Here is a 24963-nt window from a genome sequence, read left to right as displayed (position 1 = left end):
AAAGCTGCAGGCAACATCTGCTGTTGGAATTTATGATGACAGTGGGTTATGATCCTTCCCCTTCCTCTGCGCGCTTAATGTAATTCAATTGCGTAATATGCTTATAATGACGATTATTCCTCAAAATATTCTATATATCGTTGCACTGCGGAGATACAGGAATAAATATAAAATACAAAATGGGGAGTGGTTAGATAAATGGTTATATGGCTTTAGACTCTTAGGTGAGGGCCTGTAGTTGATCTGTCTATTAGGTTAAACATGGTTTGCTATTGCATTCTAGAAAACAGCATTCTGTCTCAAACCCAGTATTGATGCGTGGGTAAAATCAATGGGGAAGCCAAGCCAGGAAAATAACTTAACAGTGTTGTAGTAATAATTGCATTGTTTAACCATTACCCGTTAGTTCATATGCCACTGTCATATATGAGGCCGGGACAACAAGAAGACAACAGACGCACAGTGTTAGAATAAATTCAATCTTGCATTTGTTTCATCACCAAACCGGAGTGCTACATCTGTCCGATGAAGTCCACAAAATATATTGTATTTAGATGACCGACAGCATGGTCAAGTTCATGTTTCCGATATTTTCGGACTGCTAAACAACTATTGATTTAGATCCACAGAGATTTACTGCAAGTGGCGAAGAAAACAGGATCTGCCTCTGCTATTCCAGCACCATTTCAAGTTCAACATTTCAAAGGATTCAAATCACCTATGCTTAGTCTAATACAGTGACAACTTAAAGATATCAAAAACGATTTTGTCTAATCAACCTAAGCTAAATATCATGTGGCTGTCCATGACACTGATTTTATGTGTGTGTGTGTGTGTGTGTGTGTGCGCGATTGTGTGTGCGTAAGTATAAAAAACATGTTGCCTCACCCTACTTGTAGAAGAACGGCATGCCATGTTGCCAAAACTGTCATACCAACACAATTTCATAGTTTCCCTTCGAAATTTGACGTATTATGGATGAACATCTATTTCTTTTATGCATTCATTCTGCATGGTTACAGTGTTAATTCTGCATGGTTACAGGATTAAAAGAGAACCAACTCAAAGGCTTAAATGAAGGTATTAATTCTGAGTGGTTAAGGTTAGGGCTATGGTTTGGAGAAGGCTTCAAACGAAACAATTAAAAACAACGTGCAATTACCCTCAAGTATCATCAAGTATTCTCGAGGTTTGACCTACCGAGTAGCGCAGCGGTCTAAGGCACTGCGTCGCAGTGCTTGAGGCATCACTACAGACCTGGGTTTGATCCAGCGACAACCGGCCGTGACCTGGGGACCCATGAGGTGGTGCACAATTGGCCCAGCATCGGAAGGGCTTGGCTGGCCAGGGTTTCCTAGTGGAGTGGTATAAGCAGTGCTCTCCGGCTCCAGGCATCACAATTTCGCTCCCAGTGTTGGGCAATAGTTTTTATTTTATTTTGTGAGCACTGAGGAAGGCATATATTGACGTTCTGGGGACCTTTTCAAACGTCCAAAATCGCTGTCTATTCCTAGCGATCAGTCTGGTCATACAGTGTACACGCTTTTAGTTTGTGTTGTCCTAGACTAGGCTACCTGACTAAAATACTTGCTTGCCTAACTTCCTTTCATGGGCAACGATGAGCCAGCTAGTTAACGTTAGCCTAGGCTACTATGTGAACACCCTATCAAATTAGTGGATTCGGCTATTTCAGCCAAACCCGTTGCTGACAGGTGTATAAAATCGAGCACACAGCCATGCAATCTCCATAGACAATTTGCAGTAGAATTGCTTTACTGAAGAGCTCAGTGACTTTCAATGTGGCACCGTCATATGATGCCACCTTTCTAACAAGTCAGTTTATCAAGTTTATGCCTTGCTAGAGCTGCCCCGGTCAACTGTAATTTCTGTCATTGTGAAGTGGAAACGTCTAGGAGCAACAATGCCTCAGCCGCAAAGTGGTAGGCCACACAAGCTCACAGAACCGGACTGCCGGGTGCTGAAGCACGTAGCGCGTAAATTAAACATTGTCTGTCCTCAGTTGCAACACTCACTACCGAGTTCCAAACTACTTCTGGAAGCAACGTCAGCACAAAAACTGTTCGTCGGGAGCTTCATGAAATGGGTTCCATTGGCAGAGCAGCCTAACACAAACCTAAGATCACCATGCGCAATGCCAAGCGTCGGGTGGAATGGTGTAAAGCTCGCCGCCATTAGACTCTGGAGCAGTGCAAACGCGTTCTCTGGAGTGATAAATCACGCTTCACCATCTGGCAGTCTGACGGATAAATCTGGGTTTGGTGGATGCCAGGAAAACGCTACCTGCCCCAATGCATAGTGGCAACTGTAAAGTTTGGTGGAGGAGGAATAATGGTCTGAGGCTGATTTTCATTGTTCTGGCTGGGCCCCTTAGTTCCAGTGAAGGGAAATCGTAACACTACAGCATACAGTGACATTGTAGACCATTTTGTGTTTCCAGCTTTGTGGCATCAGTTTGGGGAAGACCCTTTCCTGTTTCAGCATGAATATTCACCCGTGCACAAAGCGAGATCCATACTGAAATGGTTTGTCGAGATCGGTGTGGAAGAACTTGAGTGGTCTGCACAGAGCCCTGACCTCAACCCCATCGAACACCTTTGGGATGAATTGGAATGCCGACTGCGAGCCAGGCCTAATCGCCCAACATCAGTGCCGAACCTCACTAATGATCTTATGGCTGAAGGTCCACGCAGTGAAAATTCTTCCCAGAAGAGTGGAGTCTGTTATAGCAGCAAAGTGGGAAACACCATATTAGTTCCCATGATTTTGGAATGAGATGTTCGACGAGCAGGCGTCCACATACTTTTGGTCATGTAGTTTAGGTTCATGATGAACTTCCACCCTCTCAGGCCCAGGGCAAAATGTATGAATTTATGGTTGGATCCAAATTTGCATTATAATTAATGGCCAGTACAGGGAATTAAGTACAACCACAAGTACAGATCTCTATCTCCATCCATGGCTAATTTGGGAAAGTGGCGATTTTAGCTAGCTAGCTAGCTAGCCACCGGAGGACAACGACACAATGAGATTCCAACAAGACCTTTTTTTCTGTCAATTAGGTTTTTCTTTTGATGTGATTAGTGGTTAAGCCAAATCGAAACTTTTTGGGGGGGCACCAGGACCATTCACAATTGAGCTCACTCAATGTAGCTCAACACTGATTGGCTATTATTTTATGTTTTTTTTATCAAGGGAAGTAACAATGTTAATTGCAACAACAGGGGCAGGCAAACGACAGCTCAAGGCAGGCAGGGGTCGATAATCTACAGTAGCTGCAAAGGTACAGGACAGCAGGCAGGCTCGGAGTCAGGCAGAGTGGTCAGGCAGGCGGGCTCAGAGTCAGGACATGCAAGGGTCAAAACCAGGAGGACAAGAAAAAGAGAGACTGGGGAAAACCAGGAGCTGAGAAAATGCTGGTCGACTTGAACAAACAAGACGAACTGGCACAGACAGACAGAAAACACAGGTATGAATACCTAGGGGATAAGTGGGGAAGATGGGCGACACCTGGAGGGGGGTGGAGACAAGCACAAGGGCAGGTGAAAGAGATGAGAGTGTGACATCTACGATGATAAACTTAAATGTGTGCAATTGTTTTGAATGGAATAATTGGAAATTAGTCGTTTTGACTGTATTGTTCAGGAGCTGATCATTTTACAACCAAATAATGGTCAAATGTGTTTTCCTTGCCTCCAGCAGGCAAATCAAACATTCTGGACCTTACTGTTACATTTATTGTTAACAACCTATGTAATTGAATTGCTCATCAAATGTAACAATAGAGACAAGTGTGACTTTACAGCATGGTCATCGGTATCACATTATTTTGATAGTCCCAAATTGATGATTTTGTTCTGTCAACAAAATGTCAACTACAGTAACTATCCACTAACCCTAACCTTACAAATGTATCATAGCCCTAACCTTTACCCTTACCTTCACCCTAACTGTAACCCTTGCACGCAATTTCATGTCAACAGATGTTCAGTTGATAGTTTGTTGACAGTTTGAGCAGCATAGACCACATCAAAATAAAGTGTACGTGCTGGCCACCTAATGAAAACCTCGTCCTCAGACGAATCCACATCTCCAAGGCGTCCCTGGACTGCCTGAATGGTGACTACGAGGTAGAGGAGGGCCATGGCAAGGACCGCAACGAATTCTTGCGCCGCCACAACATCGAGACGTACCTGATCAAGCAGCCCGAGGAGAGCCTACTCACGCTGCCCGAGGACATCATGAAGGAGGCGACCAGCACCGACCGACGCGTCAGCAGCACCACCTTCAACCAGGGCTCCTGGAGTCCCGAGCTGCCCTTCGACAACATCGTGGGCAAGCAGAATGTAAGTCCTGATCGTTCCCTAACCGTGTTCAAGTAGCTAGCTGTCTGTGGGAATTACTGGCTCAATTTGTTTGTCTGCCTTTTTTTGTTTTGTGAGAGTGAGCAAGCAGAATGTATGTGGTGGTAGCCATGGTGGTAGGGATGTGACAAATGTCAAATTTCTCTTAACGTTTAAACTGCCATATAGTTTTTTCCCCAAACGTTTTAAAAACAAATATAAAATTGACTCGAGTTCACAATTCAGATGTGGTTCTGTGTATGACTGCTAGGGGGCAATGCAGTTCAATTTACCGTGTTCTTGACTACAACCTACTTACCGGTCGTCACTAGTTACCACAGTCACAAAGTCATAAATCCTGCCTCTATTGCTACAATTTATCTCCTTAAAATGTAACTTTAAACCCAACCTTAACCCTAACATTAACCACACTGCTAACCTTATGCCTAACCCTAACCTGAAATTAAGACCACTTGTTTTACGATATAGCTATTTTTGACTTTGTGGCTGTGGTAACTAGTGGAAATTGTACCAGACGGTGCTCACCTTACACTACTCAATGTTCTCAGTTGTCAGTACGTACTTCATGTCCCACTTCTCATCAATGTGATGAATTGATGCAGTAATGTATGACAGTGTGTTCATAGACAACAAGTCTGGTTCTAGATATGGGTATTGAAGACAACATCCTCTACCAATGACAATGGCTACATATCAACTTCAGTCATTTCTGTAATCAGCGCTGTGCTTTTCCCACTCCGTCCTGCCAGCAACGGGTTGGGTCATATTTTTCAGCATTGTACCTTTACTGCATATCTCCTCCAACTAATGTTACAGCATTGTTGCATTAACTATTTGTTTAATTAAATGTTTCTCTTTATGATGATAAAGGCTTGTTAGTGGTAGTTTTGTGATAAGTGCACTATGATTTTCATTTGTTAAAAGTGAAAGATAAATGTTTTTCAGTTAGGTATTTTCTCTAAACGTTATGTTGTTAAAGTGTTTAAACGTTCACACCCGTAGGAGCCATGTATTGTGGTAAGTTTGTCATTTGTCTCATTGCCTGTATGTTTTTGAGAATGGACAACCAGAATGTAGAGTGCCTTCATAAAGTATTCATACCCCTTGATTTATTCCACATCGTTGTCTTACAGCCTGCATTCAAAATGGATTAAATTGATTATTTTTGTCACCCATCTACACACAATACCCATAATGACAAAGTTAGAAACATATTTTTTGAAATCTTAGCAAATTTATTGAAAATATCTATTTTACATAAGTATTCACACACCTGTTAGAATCACCTTTGGCAACGATTACTGCTGTGAGTTTTTCTGGGTAAGTCTGAAAGAGCATTGCACACCTGAATTGTACAGTATTTGCACATTATTCTTAAAAAAATTATTTAAGCTCTGCCAAATTGCTTGTTGATCATTGCTAGACAACCATTTTTTTAAAGTCTTGCCATAGATTTTCAAGCAGATTTATGTCAAAACTGTAACGCGGTTATTGTCCTTATAAAGGTGAGTTCATCTCCCAGTGTCTGGTGGAAAGCAGACTGAACCAGGTTTTCCTCTAGGATTTTGCCTGTTTCTATTTTATGCTGAAAAACTCCCCAGTCCTTAACGATTACAAGCAGCAATCACTATGCTTAAAAATATGGAGTGTGGAGTTCAGTAATGTGTTGTATTGGATTTGCCCCAACATAATGTCACGGATCCCCCCCGGTACTGCTGCTCATTCTGCTCACCAGTTCCGGAGGTCGACGTCACCGGTCTTTTAGGTTGCACTGAACTGTGTCATTCCGCACACCTGCTTCCAATTCCTCACTGATTGTGTTTGTATAAATGTGCCCTTTGTTTCCCCATCGGGCTGTCGATTATTGTTCCCATGTCCGTTGGTCGTGTGAGTACCTATGTGTTGTCTCAGCCTGTGCTGCGTGTTTTGTGCATTGTCTATTACGGGTCTCGTCGTCTTCGAGGTTTCCCTCGCTCTTTTGTTTGGGTACGTCCCAGTGTTTTCTATACATGTTTGTTTTGGGTGTATTAAAAACCCAGATTGTGTATTCCTGTGCCTGTCTACAAATCCTTCATACCAGCGTGACACATAACACTTTGTTAAAGTGAATTGCTTTGCCAAATTTTTTGCAGTATTACTTTAGTTCCTTGTTGCAAACAGGATGCATGTTTTGGATTTTTTTTTATTCTGTACATGCTTCCTTCTTTTCACTCTGTCAATTAGGTTATTATTGTGGAGTAACTACAATGTTGTTGATCCATCCTCAGTTTTCTCCTATCACAGCCATTCAACTCTGTAACTGTTTTAAAGTGTCCTTCCTGAGTTAGGAAGGATGCCTGTATCTTTGTAGTAACTGGTTGTATTGATACACAACCCAATGTCTAATTAATAACTTCATGTTCAAAGGGATATTCAATGTCTTGTCTGTTTTTTCTTTTCTTTTACCCATCTTCAAATTAGATGCCCATATTTGCGAGGCATTAGAAAGCCTCTCTGGTCTTTGTGGTTGAATCTGTGTTTGAAATTCACCGCTCGACTGAGGGACATTACAGATATGTGGGGTAAAGAGATGAGGTAGTTTCACGATGACACACCGGTGGTAGGCCTGATCACCGACAACGATGAGACAGCCTATAGGGAGGTCAGCGACTGTGGTGCCAGGACAACAACCTCTCCCTCAACGTGATCAAGACAAACAAGATGATTGTGGACTACAGGAAAAGGAGCACGCCCCCATTCTCATCGACGGGGCTGTAGTGGAGCAGGGTGAAACTTCAAGTTCCTTGGTGTCCACATCAACAAGCTATCATGGTCCGAACACACCAAGACCGTTGTGAAGAGGGCACGACAACGCCTATTCAAAAACGCCTATTCCCCCTGAGGAGATTCTACCTGTAGGGTTCTGTATTTATTTTCTTAATCAACCTTGTGTTCTTGAACTTTGCCCTATTTCTTTGTGTCTTTCATTTTTTGTTTATTGATTTCACCTGTGTTAGTTACTCACCTGGTCTCATCAGCTCCTTATTTAGTTCAATTCATTCTGTTTGTGCCTTTGTGAGGAATAGTTTGTTTTGACTCTACTAAGCCTTTTCCTAGCTCGTTTGTGAGAACCAGTTATAGCCTTCAGTCCTAGTTTTGATTCACCTGCCTGTTTGCCTACATGTGTATGACCATTGCATGACTGTGACCACGATTCCTGCCTTCTGCGAAGGCGAGATAAACACCTGCCGCGCTCTGCGTGTGAATCTACACCTTTTTCTCCCTGAGTATTCATTACAGAATACCTCACCCAAAAAACAGAATGGATTCAGTGTGTAGTAATGTAGTACCCTATGGAGGTTCACCTGGCTGTAACTCAATGCTGGGGTTCCAGTATGTCATGTTAAACGTGTAGTGCTGTAATGCCCTATGGAGGTTCACCTGGCTGTAACTCAATGCTGGGGTTCCAGTATGTCATGTTAAACGTGTAGTGCTGTAATACCCTATGGAGGTTCACCTGGCTGTAACTCAGGGCTGGGGTTCCAGTATGTCATGTTAAACGTGTAGTGCTGTAATACCCTATGGAGGTTCACCTGGCTGTAACTCAATGCTGGGGTTCCAGTATGTCATGTTAAACGTGTAGTACCCTATGGAGGTTCACCTGGCTGTAACTCAATGCTGGGGTTCCAGTATGTCATGTTAAACGTGTAGTGCTATAGTACCCTATGGAGGTTCACCTGGCTGTAACTCAATGCTGGGGTTCCAGTATGTCATGTTAAACGTGTAGTGCTGTAATGCCCTATGGAGGTTCACCTGGCTGTAACTTAATGCTGGGGTTCCAGTATGTCATGTTAAACGTGTAGTGCTGTAATGCCCTTTGGAGGTTCACCTGGCTGTAACTCAATGCTGGGGTTCCAGTATGTCATGTTAAACGTGTAGTACCCTATGGAGGTTCACCTGGCTGTAACTCAGGGCTGGGGTTCCAGTATGTCATGTTAAACGTGTAGTGCTGTAATGCCCTATGGAGGTTCACCTGGCTGTAACTCAGGGCTGGGGTTCCAGTATGTCATGTTAAACGTGTAGTGCTGTAATACCCTATGGAGGTTCACCTGGCTGTAACTCAGGGCTGGGGTTCCAGTATGTCATGTTAAACGTGTAGTGCTGTAGTACCCTATGGAGGTTCACCTGGCTGTAATTCAGGGCTGGGGTTCCAGTATGTCATGTTAAACGTGTAGTGCTGTAATGCCCTATGGAGGTTCACCTGGCTGTAACTCAATGCTGGGGTTCCAGTATGTCATGTTAAACGTGTAGTGCTGTAATGCCCTATGGAGGTTCACCTGGCTGTAACTCAGGGCTGGGGTTCCAGTATGTCATGTTAAACGTGTAGTGCTGTAATACCATATGGAGGTTCACCTGGCTGTAACTCAATGCTGGGGTTCCAGTATGTCATGTTAAACGTGTAGTGCTGTAATGCTCTATGGAGGTTCACCTGGCTGTAACTCAATGCTGGGGTTCCAGTATGTCATGTTAAACGTGTAGTGCTGTAATGCCCTATGGAGGTTCACCTGGCTGTAACTCAGGGCTGGGGTTCCAGTATGTCATGTTAAACGTGTAGTGCTGTAATACCATATGGAGGTTCACCTGGCTGTAACTCAATGCTGGGGTTCCAGTATGTCATGTTAAACGTGTAGTGCTGTAATACCATATGGAGGTTCACCTGGCTGTAACTCAATGCTGGGGTTCCAGTATGTCATAGTTTTGCTTGACTGGCCCATTTGTTCCATGAATAATGAAGAAGATTGCAAAAATGTAATCCAGCAACTCCTCACAGTGTACACCCAAGCACACGCGCACACACAGGCAGTTTACTGGCTCTTGCGCAACTGCGTGGGGCCGTTCTGTCTGTTCGGCAGCGAAACATCAATTGAATCTGATCTACAGTAGATCTAGCTGTTGCCACCTGCTCATATCCCCCGTATAATCTACTGTTACATCATGCATTAAAGGCTTATATTATCATACATATCGGTCTCATCCCTAACAAGTGACCACCTGTAGGCTATGTCACACACATTCTATGCTGATGGGGCCAGCATGTAAGAACTAACAGCTGTAAGGAGATCTCTTTGAGTATGTTATTGATAGATTTCATTGTTGTCATTTTATTTTATTGATAGATTGAAATGAGAAGGGAGACAGAGGGAGGGAGATGTAGTGGTGAGGCTGGGATTCCTACCCACGCTAAGGTTGATGGCTATGTGCTGCAGGCGGCGTTACCCACTAGACCAGCCTTAAGCTCGATTGAACAAAAGGACGCACGGTGAGAATACAGAACGACACCTTTCTGTCATAATAGGACTGAACGTCAAGTATTCCACTTTGCACATTGAATGTACAAATTCTATGCAGAAGATTATATTCTTCAACAGTGACTTTACATCAAAGTACTGTACTGTACCTCTGTGGAGGTGGTTTTTATGATGTAACCATCATGGCTGCATTTCAATTCAATGGAATGTTATTTCTGATAAGATCTGACTCCTTTGTTTCTCACACAATGAGATGCTGTCAGGACAGTCATTTGAAAAGGCTCTGTCTTTGCATATCAAAGGCTCTTCTGCTGCAACTTGATGTGTCTTTTATGTTGTCACGTCTCTCGCTATGGGCTGAAGTTATCCCTCTCATGTGATGTTTATCCTCCGGGCTCTCACCCACTCTTCCTCCGTTGGTTTGTCTGATTCTGTTTTCAGCGTGGTTGGGTTGAGAGTCTGAGCTGGCTGAACATGCTGCTGGGGAAAGAACGTGTGTGTGTGTGTGTGTGTGTGTGTGTGTGTGTGTGTGTGTGTGCGCACGCACACGCGAAAGTACATGTTCTCTTGATCCTGTACTTGCTTTCCTTACAAGAGTGGCTTAAATGGCTGCTCTCTGACACCCTGCCTTATTGCGACAGTGCAATTACGTGCTTGTCATGTCACCGATGCCATTTTGTACACAAGACACAGTAGGTTGTCTAAAAAAATCCAGGAAAATCCCAATATCAATATCACTGCTTTGGCATACATTATGAGCATGCTTCAGTTTTAAGAAATGGCTTGGAGCTGTTGTCAATTTTTATTTAATCAAGGATCACCATTGAGACAAGTGTCTCTTGCAGGGAGCCCTGCATATAAAATGTCCTAAAATACATAAATCTAATACAATATAAAACTAAATACGGCACAACACATATTGCACAGACAAAACATAAATATATACAGTACACAGTCAACTAAAACACACATTCTTTATTATATTCTCTGTCTGCTTCCTGAACTGCCCTATGGACACTATTCTACATGTATTTTGGAGATCATTCCAAACATTTTCTGGCTGAATTAACTATTTAGACACCAAAGGAGTCTCCACAGCTAACCAACCCTGTGAACGTGTTTGATAACTTGTAGTTTTTAATCTTAACAGTGAGGTAAGTCAGAAGCTTGTGGAGCAGGGCTTTGTTAACAAAGAGAGCACAATGATGTGATCTACGTGACTTCAAAGAGGGTCAAGCCAGCCTTTTGGTAAAGAATACAGTGACGGGTAACTAAACTATCATTTGATAAAATGAAGGGTGCTATCAAAAATGGCATCCGGAGGTTTAAGAGTAGAGGTGTCTGCATTTTGATAAAAAGTATGACCATAATCAAGATAGAAAGGTTGACTGCACAAACTGCCTACTGCTGACTAGAGAGAGACAAGATCTGTTTCTGTTAAAAAAAAGCCCACTTTAAATCTTAGTTTAACAAGCTCATTCGTATGTTTAAAATTATAAATAATTCTCAATCCAAATGCCAAGGTATTTGTATGCAGGGACTCGTTTGATTACAGAACCGTCTGATGAGTGAAGATGTAATCCATCTGAGACAATCTTACGAGAACTTGAAAACAACATGTATTTAGTTTGCCTGTATTACGCATGAGTTTTAAAATCAGTAAGGTCTTCCTGCACAACTGCAAACTCAGACTATAGCCTTGTCACAGCCAGGTAATTGCGTACTGTGGCAGACCAGGGGGTTGGGTCAAAACGTTTACACGGATCAGACACGGACAGAGTAGGATTAGCTCAGTTTCAAAGGTGTTTATTAAACTAATAAATCAAAAGAAAAAGGATAGGTCTCCCCCATGAGACCCTCTCTGGGATACCGTCTTCTGGGCTCCGGGTCTTGCTGTATCCTGTGGGGATCAAAAACTGAACTCCCTCCTGTTACCTCTGGTACCGTCACCAACTATACGGGAGTCCTTTCTTCCCCCAATCTCTCCCCTGTGTGCTGCCCTTCTGGCAGCTTTATGGGACTCGTACAGCTGGTGTGAAATCAACCCTTGATTACTCACCAGCCCCAATTAGTCCTGGCCGGAGAGCCCGTCAAGACCTGGCATGGCCAGCAGAGGGAGCCATGGCCTCGTGATGTATAATCCGTCTGTCACCAGGCCTCGACGAGTCTCCCCCTGGTGGCTGACCTGCTGTACGCCACTGTACGTAATAGTATCATTCACATATAGTTTTTTTTTTTTCTTACAGATTGACCAATAGCATTGATATAAATAGTGAAAAGAACAGGTGCTACTATCACCCCCTGTGGAACACCTTTGTGTACTTCAAGAAATTAGGACTTAACCCCATCAATCACGATAGCCTGACTTCTGTCACTAAGATCATCAGGAAACCAAGAGCAGGTGTCAGAGCCCAGGCCAATCGAGGACAACACGTTCAATGAAATAACATGATCGACAGCATCAAACACTTTTGACAGGTCCACAAACAAGGCAGCACAATTCATTTTTACGTCCGAAGCATTGACAATATCATTAACGACTGATGTGGTTGCTGTAATAGTGCTGTGCCCTGGCCTAAACCCTGATTGGTTTAGATTCAAAATACCATGCTTAGATTAAAAAAAGAGCAAAGTTGCTTATTTACCAACGGTTTGAGAATCTTGGCTAGACGTGAAAGCCAGGAGATGGGACGATAATGATCAAGATGTCTACTATCCTCGCCCTTATGGAGTGGCAGCACATAAACAGTTTTTCATACTTTTGAAATATCACATTTTACTGGTCACATACACATGGTTAGCAGATGTTATTGCGAATGTAACGAAATGCTTGTAATATTTACTGATCATTTACAGATGTTTGCTGATAACAATGTTAGATTTATCAGGCTATCCTTACATTTTGTTTGTCTACGTTCAATCTCATTTGCTTTTCCATACAAAGCATCCCTATACAACTCCGGATCGATAGCTACAAGAATGTCCCCAAGTTGTGACATAAGATTCCTTTCCCCTTTCACCGTCTACCGATGTCGACCGAGCGACTCTGACTCTCCACGCCCTATGTCATGCCTCGCCCTCTCTATTGGCTCGTCATGACGAAAGCTACTGTCACAAGGCTTTCACCTTAAAGAGCTTGCATTTTGTGTGACACAACCTGCTATTCACCACTGCAAACTGAGGTGGCCAGTGTTTCCCGCCACATCGGTGAGAAGAGCACCAAAACAAATGTGTTTACCAGTCGGTTACTAATTGTCTGGTTCTTTGTTTTGTGCTGAGAAACAATGCAATAGTGGATGTGTTGTGGTAGTGCTTTACGTTTAGTTTTCCTGCCTGCCTTTCTTATTTACCTCATGGCCTTTGATAGGAAGGACAGGATGCATTTGCAGCATAATGTTGCCACCAACCACGTTTGCTCAGATCTGTGGTTGTGAAAGAAAGAAGACATGGAAGGGAAGCTATTTACAACCATGGTAACATAACCAGTGGTAGAAAGACAACACAAAAATGTTAGGAGCTGAATCATGAAATCAAATGAAGATAGTGTTCTGAATAGAGGTGCTGACTAAAAGTAGTCTGGCTGATATCGAACTCGAAGTCCTCCTGACTTCAGAGTCTGGAAATGCTCTTTTGATGCTGGTATAATGCATCAATAGTGAAGGGGATCTTTTTCCGAGCTGATCTGATTGGTCTGATCTGATTGGTCAAAAGGCTAATTAGTGAAGAAGAAGAAAAATATCTGAATTGGGCTGTCATGCTTGTGCTCAATGACTGAAACTATTGTTAGTATGCTCTACATTTACTTGACACGTCATCGACATGTTATGTTTCTTCATTTTTGGTGAATGTTGAGATTTATTTGCATGCTCTGCTAGTTTATTGGACTGATACTGTTGTCTCTTTTCTTTTGATTGGCTGTTCTTTGACAGTTATTTGGCTGATTGGATTGCTTCTGACAGCTATAGTGTGCATTGCAGTCTGATTGGCTCTTCCCTGACAGGCGTTGTGTGTTCTACAGGATGTGGTGTAGGCCTAGTTGTTGGAGCAGCCCTGCACAGATAGAGATAAGAACACTAGGGAATAGTATTCTGAAATGCACATCTTTGCTTCCAATGTCATCAAAGAGAAGCCATCAGGAGGCTACCCGTCATGTATACTGTGCCACTGAGAAGTCATTATTCATTTGTTCACTCTCCTTTCCCGTCCTCACTCGGCTCCGTTCATCCCTCTCACTTTGGTGACTTACATTTTCATCTGCCAGGCCTCACAAAACAGCTTCCCTTGATTTAGCAAATCTTTGTCGGTCATAGAACTCTTGTTATTTTGCTCAAATTGATTGCTGTGAGAGATCTAACTTAGTGACAAACTATTACGTATTTTGTGGTAGAAGCTACAGTATGCTGCTGCTATCATACAGGTTATAGTTGTTTTGATCTAAATGGTAGTCACACATCTTCTGAAGCTGGCTTGGAACTGCAAAAAGATGACCATTTACATAAATGTAGGTTTTCTTTAGGTTTTTCTATTGTCGTTGTATGTCTAGGCCTAGGGCAATGTGTCTGAGTCAAAAACAGGCATATGTGGCAGAGGCTTGATGTACAATCGTGGCCAAAAGTTTTGAATGACACAAATATTAATTTCCACAAAGTTTGCTGCTTCAGTGTCTTTAGATATTTTTGTCAGATGTCACTATGGAATACTGAGTGTCAAAGGCTTTTATTGACAATTACATGAAGTTGATGCAAAGAGTCAATATTTGCAGTGTTGATCCTTCTTTTTCAAGACCTCTGCAATCCGCCCTGGCATGCTGTCAATTAACTTCTGGACCACATCCTGACTGATGGCAGCCCATTCTTGCATAATCAACGCTTGGAGTTTGTTAGAATTTGTGGGGTTTTGTTTGTCCACCCGCCTCTTGAGGATTGACCACAAGTTCTCAATGGGATTAAGGTCTGGGGAGTTTCCTGGCCATGGACCCAAAATATCGATGTTTTGTTCCCCGAGCCACTTACACTGCTCAAAAAAATAAAGGGAACACTTAAACAACACAATGTAACTCCAAGTCAATCACACTTCTGTGAAATCAAACTGTCCACTTAGGAAGCAACACTGATTGACAATAAATTTCACATGCTGTTGTGCAAATGGAATAGACAAAAGGTGGAAATTATAGGCAATTAGCAAGACACCCCCAATAAAGGAATGGTTCTGCAGGTGGTGACCACAGACCACTTCTCAGTTCCTATGCTTCCTGGCTGATGTTTTGGTCACTTTTGAATGCTGGCGGTGCTGTCACTCTAGTGGTAGCATGAGACGGAGTCTACAACCCACACAAGTGGCTCAGGTAGTGCAGTTCATCCAGGATGGCACATCAATGCGAGCTGTGGCAAAAAGGTTTGCTGTGTCTGTTAGCATAGTGTCCAGAGCATGGAGGCGCTACCAGGAGACAGGCCAGTACATCAGGAGACGTGGAGGAGGCCGTAGGAGGGCAACAACACAGCAGCAGGACCACTACCTCCGCCTTTGTGCAAGGAGGTGCACTGCCAGAGCCCTGCAAAATGACCTCCAGCAGGCCACAAATGTGCATGTGTCAGCATATGGTCTCACAAGGGGTCTGAGGATCTCATCTCGGTACCTAATGGCAGTCAGGCTACCTCTGGCGAGCACATGGATGGCTGTGCGGCCCCACAAAGAAATGCCACCCCACACCATGACTGACCCACCGCCAAATCGGTCATGCTGGAGGATGTTGCAGGCAGCAGAACGTTCTCCACGGCGTCTCCAGACTCTGTCACGTCTGTCACATGTGCGTGTGAACCTGCTTTCATCTGTGAAGAGCACAGGGCACCAGTGGCGAATTTGCCAATCTTGGTGTTCTCTGGCAAATGCCAAACGTCCTGCACGGTGTTGGGCTGTAAGCACAACCCCCACCTGTGGACGTCGGGCCCTCATACCACCCTCATGGAGTCTGTTTCTGACCGTTTGAGCAGACACATGCACATTTGTGGCCTGCTGGAGGTCATTTTGCAGGGCTCTGGCAGTGCACCTCCTTGCACAAAGGCGGAGGTAGCGGTCCTGCTGCTGGGTTGTTGCCCTCCTACGGCCTCCTCCACGTCTCCTGATGTACTGGCCTGTCTCCTGGTAGCGTCTCCATGCTCTGGACACTACGCTGACAGACACAGCAAACCTTTTTGCCACAGCTCGCATTGACGTGCCATCCTGGATGAGCTGCACTACCTGAGCCACTTGTGTGGGTTGTAGACTCCGTCTCATGCTACCACTAGAGTGAGAGCACCGCCAGCATTCAAAAGTGACCAAAACATCAGCTAGGAAGCATAGGAACTGAGAAGTGGTCTGTGGTCACCACCTGCAGAACCATTCCTTTATTGGGGGTGTCTTGCTAATTGCCTATAATTTCCACCTTTTGTCTATTCCATTTGCACAACAGCATGTGAAATTTATTGTCAATCAGTGTTGCTTCCTAAGTGGACAGTTTGATTTCACAGAAGTGTGATTGACTTGGAGTTACATTGTGTTGTTTAAGTGTTCCCTTTATTTTTTTGAGCAGTGTAGTTATCACTTTTGCCTTTTGCCAAGTTGCTCCATCATGCTAGAAAAGGCATTGGTCGTCACCAAACTGTTCCTGGATGGTTGGGAGAAGTTGCTCTCGGAGGATGTGTTGGTACCATTCTTTATTCATGGCTGTGTTCTTAGGCAAAATTGTGAGTGAGCCCTTGGCTAAGAAGCAACCCCACAGATGAATGGTCACAGGATGCTTTACTGTTTGCATGACACAGGACTGATGGTAGCGCTCACCTTTATCTTCTCCGGACAAGCTTTTTTCCGGATGCCCCAAACAATCAGAAAGGGGATTCATCAGAGAAAATGACTTTACCCCAGTCGTCAGAAGTTCAATCCCTGTACCTTTTGCAGAATATCAGTCTGTCCCGGATGTTTTTCCTGGAGAGAAGTGGCTTCTTTGCTGCCCTTCATGACACCAGGCCATCCTCCAAGTCTTCGCCTCACTCTGCGTGCAGATGCACTCACACCTGCCTGCTGCCATTCCTGAGCAAGCTCTGTACTGGTGGTGCCCCGATCCCGCAGGTGAATCAACTTTAGGAGACGGTCCTGGCGCTTGCTGAACTTTCTTGGGCGCCCTGAAGCATTCTTCACAACATTTGAACCGCTCTCCTTGAAGTTATTGATGATCCGATAAATGGTTGATTTAGCTGCAATATCCTTGCCTGTGAAGCCCTTTTTGTGCAAAGCAATGATGACGGCACGTGTTTCCTTGCAGGTAACCATGGTTGACAGAGGAAGAACAATGATTCCAAGCACCACCCTCCTTTTGAAGCTTCCAGTCTGTTATTCGAACTCAATCAGCATGACAGAGTGATCTCCAGCCTTGTCCTCGTCAACACTCACACCTGTGTTAACGAGAGAATCACTGACATGATGTCAGCTGGTCCTTTTGTGGCAGGGCTGAAATGCAGTGGAAATGTTTTTGGTGATTCAGTTCATTTGCATGGCAAAGAGGGACTTTGCAATTAATTGCAATTCATCTGATCCCTCTTCATAATATTCTGGAGTATATGCAAATTGCCATCATACAAACTGAGGCAGCAGACCTTGTGAAAATTAATATTTGTGTCATTCTCAAAACTTTTGGCCACGACTGTATGGTAAAGTTAGACCTTGTAAAATGTATGACTCGATTAATGAATGATATGAATTGAATGGGTGCATAATGATTGTAGAAATGTGTCTGGATGTCTCAAAGTCAAATATCTTCACCTTTGTGCTAAAGTTTCAAAAGACTATCATTTAATGCCATTTCGGGTATAGCTAGACAGCTACGCAACCATGCAGTCTGTGCCGTTTAGATCATGAGCTAAGCCTGATACACATTCAATCCTTTTGTAATGATTGCCAACGATTGTCACGAGAAGAATTGTCAGGTACTATGAAATAAATGGGGCCCATTAGAACACATAGCAATAGCCAGCCTCCAGGAATGAACTTTTAATAGGCTCTCAATGTAATGGATTTCCATAGCCACATCAAGTACTCAGTTGAAGTGCGGTGATGGCATGAGGGATTTGTTGGAATATGACGATCAATTGGTCAGACATTTCACTGAACACACACACCTACAGACACACACACATGCACGTACACTCAAAGAAGCACTCACACACACACGTCCACATGCACATACACACACACAAACTCAGAGATGACTCCACATGTCAACCACGTTAATGGCTTCACAAAAGGTAATTTGTTCATGGGTGTCATCCGTTGTCTGGTTTTCTAGATAGCTAATGATGGAAAGCTAATGTGCGGTGCTTAGAGAAGTTAAGTGAGTCATAAATATTGAACTTCACATAAATCATCTCTTTCTACCAGGACAGATGTCGTTTACTGAGCCACCCAGCAGTTAGTAGAAAGTATTTTAGCAGTTGGCATCAGAAACAGACTGGCCATAGGGCAATTCAGGCAAATGCAAGATAGGCTGGCCCATCTTTAGCCCAGTGGGCCTGTCTAAAGGGGGGGGGGGGGCTGAAGGAAAATGAACCAGAGAGTCAGAAATGCCCAGGCTGATTTCTGGTCCCAGTCTGTCCCTGGTTAGCAGTCATTTTGCATACACAACAGGAAATGTTGCATTTCATATATCTGTTTCTTAAACCAATGACAACTGGCTGACTTTTCATAATGGTTAAAACTTTATTCTACAACGGGTTGGTATTTGTATTCATATTTATTAAGGATCTCCATTAGCTGCCGCCATTAGCTGCTGCACCAATATGTCGGAGGAAACACCGTTCAACTGATGACCAAGGTCAGCCTGCAGGTGCCCGGCCCACCACAAGGAGTCGCTAGAGCGCGAAAAGCCAATTAAAGCCACCCCCCCCGGACAAACCCTCCGCTAACCCGGGCGACGCTGGGACAACTGTGCGCCACCCTATGGGACTCCCGGTCACGGCCTGTGTGACACAACCTGGGATCTAACCCCAGACTGTAGCGATGCCACAACAGCCCTCTCCTCAGTTGGGGCGGCAGGTAGCCTAGTGAGTAGAGCGCTGGGCCAGTAACCGAAAGGTTGTTGGATCGAATCCCCGAGCTGACAAGGTAAAAATCTATCATTCTGCCCCTGAACAAGGCAGTTAACCCCCTGTTCCCCAGTAGGCTGTCATTGTAAATAAGAATTTGTTCTTAACTGACTTGCCTGGTTAAATAAAATAAAAAAAATTGCGGTGCTGCCCCACATATCATTTATATTTAACATTCAAAACATACTATATACTTGCAGTGAAGCCGCTCAACATCTACATCCAGAGCGACACACAGGAGTAACCAGGGTCAACGCCCTGCTCAAGGGCACGTCGACAGATCTCCCACAAGGTCAAAAACGGGCACCCGAACCAGCGATCCATCAGCCACCGGCTGAAGCTCCCAACCGCCAGGCCACCAGGCCTCCAAGTCCCCCCCCCTAGTCCCCACCTCAAAGACCACGTCCCCAAGCCCCCGTCCCCAATGCATCAACAAAATGAACAAAAGAGAATATCAACAATCCCTTATCTCTGGTATAGCCCAACATGCATCATTCAAGACTAAGTTTAAATTGTGTGCAGCGCAATAGACATATATTTCCAATCCCAAGAAAGACTCTCAGGGTTGGATGTGGATGTTCCTCCAGCTACCTCTCCCTGTCCTAATCAATCAACTGCCTGGGCACAGCCTGGACCACGGCGGCCGTGCTCTCTGGATCAGAGTTCTGTCTCTTTGGCTGTTGTGGCCTGCACGCAGCCGGCGTCTCAGCAGCCCTCTTCTCAGGCGAGTTATGTGGCTCTGGCCCCGCAGTCAGCTTCGAGACACGGCAGAGGCCGGATCATTACGGCTATTGTGATAGGGAGTTCGATGGTGAGGCATATATCTGTACCTGGGGAAAAGACTGTTTTCCTGGGGCAAAAGTTCAGGATATCACCAGGTTGCTTCCCGAGGCTCTGAGTCAGTCACTGGGGAATAATACTGTCACGGCTCATGTGGGGTCGAATGACATTATGAAGGGCAGCTCAGAACAGCTGAAGATATATTTTGAAGAACTGATTGGGTCACTGCTTGACACCAACAAACACCCCTTAATATCTGTCCCTCTGCCTTCCTTAAATTGTGGTATTGAACGGTTCAGCAGATGTTTAGTCCTCCATAACTGGCTACGAGACTATTGCAGCTCTGTGGGTGTAACATTTAATGACATTTCTGATACCTTCTGGAAACAAAGCTTGTATTATAAGGAGGATGGGATCCACCCAAATCCTTTGGGTTCCTGTATCCTTACACAGCATTATAAGGCTGCGTTGAGACGATGACTTATCAATTACCCAAGAATAGCTCAGTTAATCCCTACCATTGTGTCGCTTAGTTGTCATAATGCTTCAGCAAATGTACATTATCCCAGGCAGGGGCGCTGGAAGACACAATGTTAGTAGCCAAATGTATGTCCCTCTTACTGCCATGAATGCTTTTGCTGATCCTACAGCTATTGTACGCAGTAATCATATCTCTATGAACCAGACTTATCAAATCACATTTTATTGGTCACATACACATGGTTAGCAGATGCTATTGTGAGTGTAGCAAAATTCTTGTGCTTCTAGTTCTGACAGTGCAGCAATATCTAACAAGTAATCTAACAATTCCACAACAACTACCTACAGTAGTACACAAAAATCTAAGTAAAGTATTGGAATAAGAATATATATTTATAAATATATGGATGAGCAATGACCGAGCAGCATAGGCAAGATGCAATAGATGGTAAAAAATACAGTATATACATATGAGATGAGTAATGCAAGATATGTAAACATTATTAAAGTGACTAGTGATCCATTTATTAAAGTGGCCAATGATTTAAAGTCTGTATGTAGGCAGCAGTCTCACAGTGTTAGTGATGGCTGTTTAACAGTCTGATGGCCTTGAAATAGCTTATATTTTTCAGTCTCTCGGTCCCAGCTTTGATGCACCTGTACTGACATTGCCTTCTGGATGGTAACGGGGTGAACAGGCAGTATTTGGTAGCATTGCCTTTAAATTGTTTAGCTTGGGTCAAACATTTCGGGTAGCCTTCCACAAGCTTCCCACAATAAGTTGGGTGAATTTTGGCCCATTCCTCCTGACAAAGCTGGTGTAACTGAGTCAGGTTTGTAGGCCTCTATGCTCGCACCCGCTTTTTCAGTTCTGCCTACTAATTTTCTAAAGGATTGAGGTCAGGGCTTTGTGATGGCCACTCCAATACCTTGACTTTGTGGTCCTTAAGCCATTTTGCCACAACTTTGGAAGTATGCTTGGGGTCATTGTCCATTTGGAAGACCCATTTGCGACCAAGCTTTAACTTCCTGACTGATGTCTTGAGATGTTGCTTCAATATATCCACATCATTTTCCTTTCTCATGATGCCATCTATTTTGTGAAGTGCACCAGTCCCTCTTGCAGCAAAGCACCCCCACAACATGATGTAGCCACACCCGTGCTTCACGGTTGGGATGGTGTTCTTCGGCTTGCAATTCTCCCCCTTTTTCCTCCTAACATAACGATGGTCATTATTGCCAAACAGTTCTATTTATGTTTCATCAGACCAGAGGACATTGTCCCCATGTGCAGTTGCAAACTGTAGTCTGGCTTTTTTTATGGCTGTTTTGGAGCAGTGGCTTCTTCCTTTCTTCTTCCTAAACTCAGCAAAAAAAGAAACATCCTCTTACTGTCAACTGCGTTTATTTTCAGCAAACTTAAGTTGTTTAAATATTTGTATGAACATAACAAGATTCAACAACTGAGACATAAACTGAACAAGTACGTTCCACAGACATGTGACTAACAGAACTGGAATAATGTGTCCGTGAACAAAGGGGGGTCAAAATCAAAAGTAACAGTCAGTATCTGGTGTGGCCACCAGCTGCATTAAGTACTGCAGTGCATCTCCTCCTGTGAGATGTTACCCCACTCTTCCACCAAGGCACCTGAAAGTTCCCGGACATTTCTGGGGGGAATGGCCGTAGCCCTCACCCTCTGATCCAACAGTTCCCAGACGTGCTCAATGGGATTGAGATCCGGGCTCTTCGCTGGTCATAACAGAACACTGCCGTCCCTGTCTTGCAGGTAATCACGTACATAAAATGCGTCATGCTGGAGGGTCATGTCAGGATGAGCCTGCAGGAAGGGTACCACATGAGGAGGATTTCTTCCCTGTAACACACAGCGTTGAGATTGCCTGCAATGACAACAAGCTCAGTCCGATGATGCTGTGACATACCGCCCCAGACCATGATGTACCCTCCACCTCTAAATCGATCCCGCTCCAGAGTACAGGCCTCGGTGTATTCCTTTCGACGACAAACGCGAATCCGACCATCACCCCTGGTGAGACAAAACCGTGACGTGTCAGTGAAGAGCACTTTTTGACCTGTCCTGTCTGGTCCAGCAACGGTGGGTTTGTGCCCATAGGCGACGTTGTTGCCGGTGATGTCTGGTGAGGACCTGCCTTACAACAGGCCTATTGCGGACAGTCTAAGCACTGATGGACGGATTGTGCGTTCCTGGTGTAACTCGGGCAGTTGTTGTTGCCATCCTGTACCTGTCCCGCAGGTGTGATGTTCGGATGTACCGATCCTGTGCAGGTGTTGTTACACGTAGTCTGCCACTGCGAGGACGATCAGCTGTCCGTTCTGTCTCCCTGTAGCGCTGTCTTAGGCGTCTCACAGTACGGACATTGCAATGTATTGCCCTGGCCACATCTGCAGTCCCCATGCCTCCTTGCAGTATGCCTAAGGCACGTTCACGCAGATGAGCAGGGACCCTGGGCATCTTTCTTTTGGTGTTTTTCAGAGTCAGTAGAAAGACCTCTTTAGTGTCCTAAGTTTTCATAACTGTGACCTTAATTGCCTACCATCTGTAAGCTGTTCCACAGGTGCATTTTCATGAATTGTTTATGGTTCATTGAACAAGCATGGGAAACAGTGTTTACACCCTTTACAATGAAGATCTGTGAAGTTATTTGGATTCTTTTTTGGGGGGGGGGCGATTTTTACAAATTATCTTTGAAAGACAGGGTCCTGAAAAAGAGACGTTTCTTTTTTTGCTGAGTTTATATATACAATATATCCATAAAAATGATGCATAATTTCGCCAGTACCAGAAAAGCTGTCTGTCTCGTCCTGACCAGTTCACTCTGTCTAAATAAGAAGTGTGTTGTTGTCATTCTCAGTAAGGGTTGAGTCATTGTCAATAGGAGTTGAGTCAATCTCAGTAGGAGTTGAGTCAGCAGGAGTTGAGTCGGTCTCAGTAAGGGTTAGGAGTTGAGTCATTCTCAGTAGAAGTTGTATCAGTAGGAGTTTATTCAGCAGATGTTGAGTCAGTGTCAGTAGGAGCTGAGTCAGTGTCAGTAGAAGCTTTGTTAAAGAATGTTGTGGAGTTTTGAATGGTGTGTATGCTATCTCTTCATGTTTGTCACTCAACATTTTTTTACAATGTTTTTGTTAGTTTGGTCAGATTCGTTTTTTGTTGTTTCTTTTGTATTGTTATGTGCAATATACTGATCATTAATTATTCTAGACAACTGTATTCTACCTGTGTGTACGTGAGCTTTTTATGTTGTTGTCACAACTGTTGCCATCACAGAAATATTTAAATGAATGAGTTTGAGATGCATTCACTTCTGAGCCTATTTAATCGAGACTGTTGCATTTTGGTTTAGTTTGAGTTTTTATAATTTGTGTATGTATGTTTTCTTATTTTTGTAACCAAATTAAAACAGGACAGGTAGATGTATTATATTTGCATGTGCTTTCCCCTAGACTCTGGCTGCCCTAACAAGAAATTCTATAAATCTGCTTCCAAACCATCTTGCACAAGCTTTGCATATCAACTCTGGTCCTGAGGAAATTAACAAAGGAATAGAGAGTGCCATCGACTTACGGAGTGGTGATAAGTTGAGAAGAGAGCATATCAAGCATTTCTCACTGATGTTTAAAGACTCCAGACTGGAAGAAAAGGTAGCTGGGGTTAAGACAGATTTCCTTTTTTCATTTAATATCTATAGTAGATATCAATTTCCGAATAATTTATTTGTATTTTTATCATGAGTAAGCTAAAGGAACTTCACCTACCAACTCCCTCACTAATATAGAAGCATGTTTTTCATTTCTTAAGAAACACAAAACTGCACACTTGCATGGGTCACGTCACATTCATTTTTGAGAGAACAGTAAATAAAAGCAATCAAAATAAATACATTGAGAAATATTTTATTTATAAAATAAATCTATTTGTATTCAAATTTCTGCAAGTTTCTAACTTCTACTTTTAAGTAAAATTGTCTATTAGTCATGCATTGATGTCAATGGGAGACTAAGTGAAAATGTTATTTAAATTGAAGTTAGGAGTCACGCCACAATGAATATTCTATTGCTTAAAGTTGGATTGATCAGTACAACACATAGCAATAGTCTTATAGGTTGGGATTCAAACCAATGTAGATAAATGACATCGCACTACGATTGACTGTGAACCTGTGATTCAGATGTGTAACTGCGGTAACAGCCAACAAATATATACACAGTTGAAGTCGGAAGTTTACATACACTTAGGTTGGAGTCATTAAAACTTGTTTTTCAACCACTCCACACATTTTTTGTTAACAAACTATAGTTTTGGCAAGTTGGTTAGGACATCTACTTTGTGCATGACACAAGTAGTTTTTCCAAAAATTGTTTACAGACAGATTATTTCACTTATAATTCACTGTGTCACAATTCCAGTGGGTCAGAAGTTTACATACACTAAGTTGACTGTGCCTTTAAACAGCTTGGAAAATTACACAAAATGACGTCATGGCTTGAGAAGTTTCTGATAGGCCAATTGACATCCTTTGAGTCAATTGGAGGTATACCTGTGGATGTATTTCAAGACCTACCTTCAAACTCAGTGCCTCTTTGCTTGACATCATGGGAAAATCAAAAGAAATCAGCCAAGATCTCAGAAAAAAAATTGTAGCCCTCCACAAGTCTGGTTCATCCTTGGGAGCAATTTCCAAACGCCTGACGGTACCACGTTCATCTGTACAAACAATAGTATGCAAGTACTGGTGCACTTCACAAAATAGATGGCATCATGAGGCAGGAAAATTATGTGGACATATTGAAGCAACATCTCAAGACATCAGTCAGGAAGTTAAAGCTTGGTCGCAAATGGGTCTTCCAAATGGACAATGACCCTAAGCATACTGAAAAGAT

The 24963-nt window shown here is 43.5% G+C and overlaps 1 protein-coding gene across 1 annotated transcript in view; it reads left to right on the top strand.

Annotated features, from left to right (window-relative positions):
- Positions 1-24963, top strand: part of adcy8 (adenylate cyclase 8 (brain)) — a 194489-nt gene that overhangs the window by 114156 nt on the left and 55370 nt on the right. Inside the window, exons 7-8 of the mRNA XM_039004483.1 lie at positions 4097-4364; positions 23527-23724. Of these exons, the coding sequence (XP_038860411.1) occupies positions 4097-4364; positions 23527-23724 (466 nt within the window). The remainder of the gene's footprint in view (positions 1-4096; positions 4365-23526; positions 23725-24963) is intronic.

This window comes from Salvelinus namaycush, chromosome 11, assembly GCF_016432855.1.
Source record: "Salvelinus namaycush isolate Seneca chromosome 11, SaNama_1.0, whole genome shotgun sequence".
Classification (NCBI taxonomy): domain Eukaryota; kingdom Metazoa; phylum Chordata; class Actinopteri; order Salmoniformes; family Salmonidae; genus Salvelinus; species Salvelinus namaycush.
The sequence above is the reverse complement of the archived record's forward strand: the minus strand, read 5'-3'. Positions and strand labels throughout refer to the sequence as shown.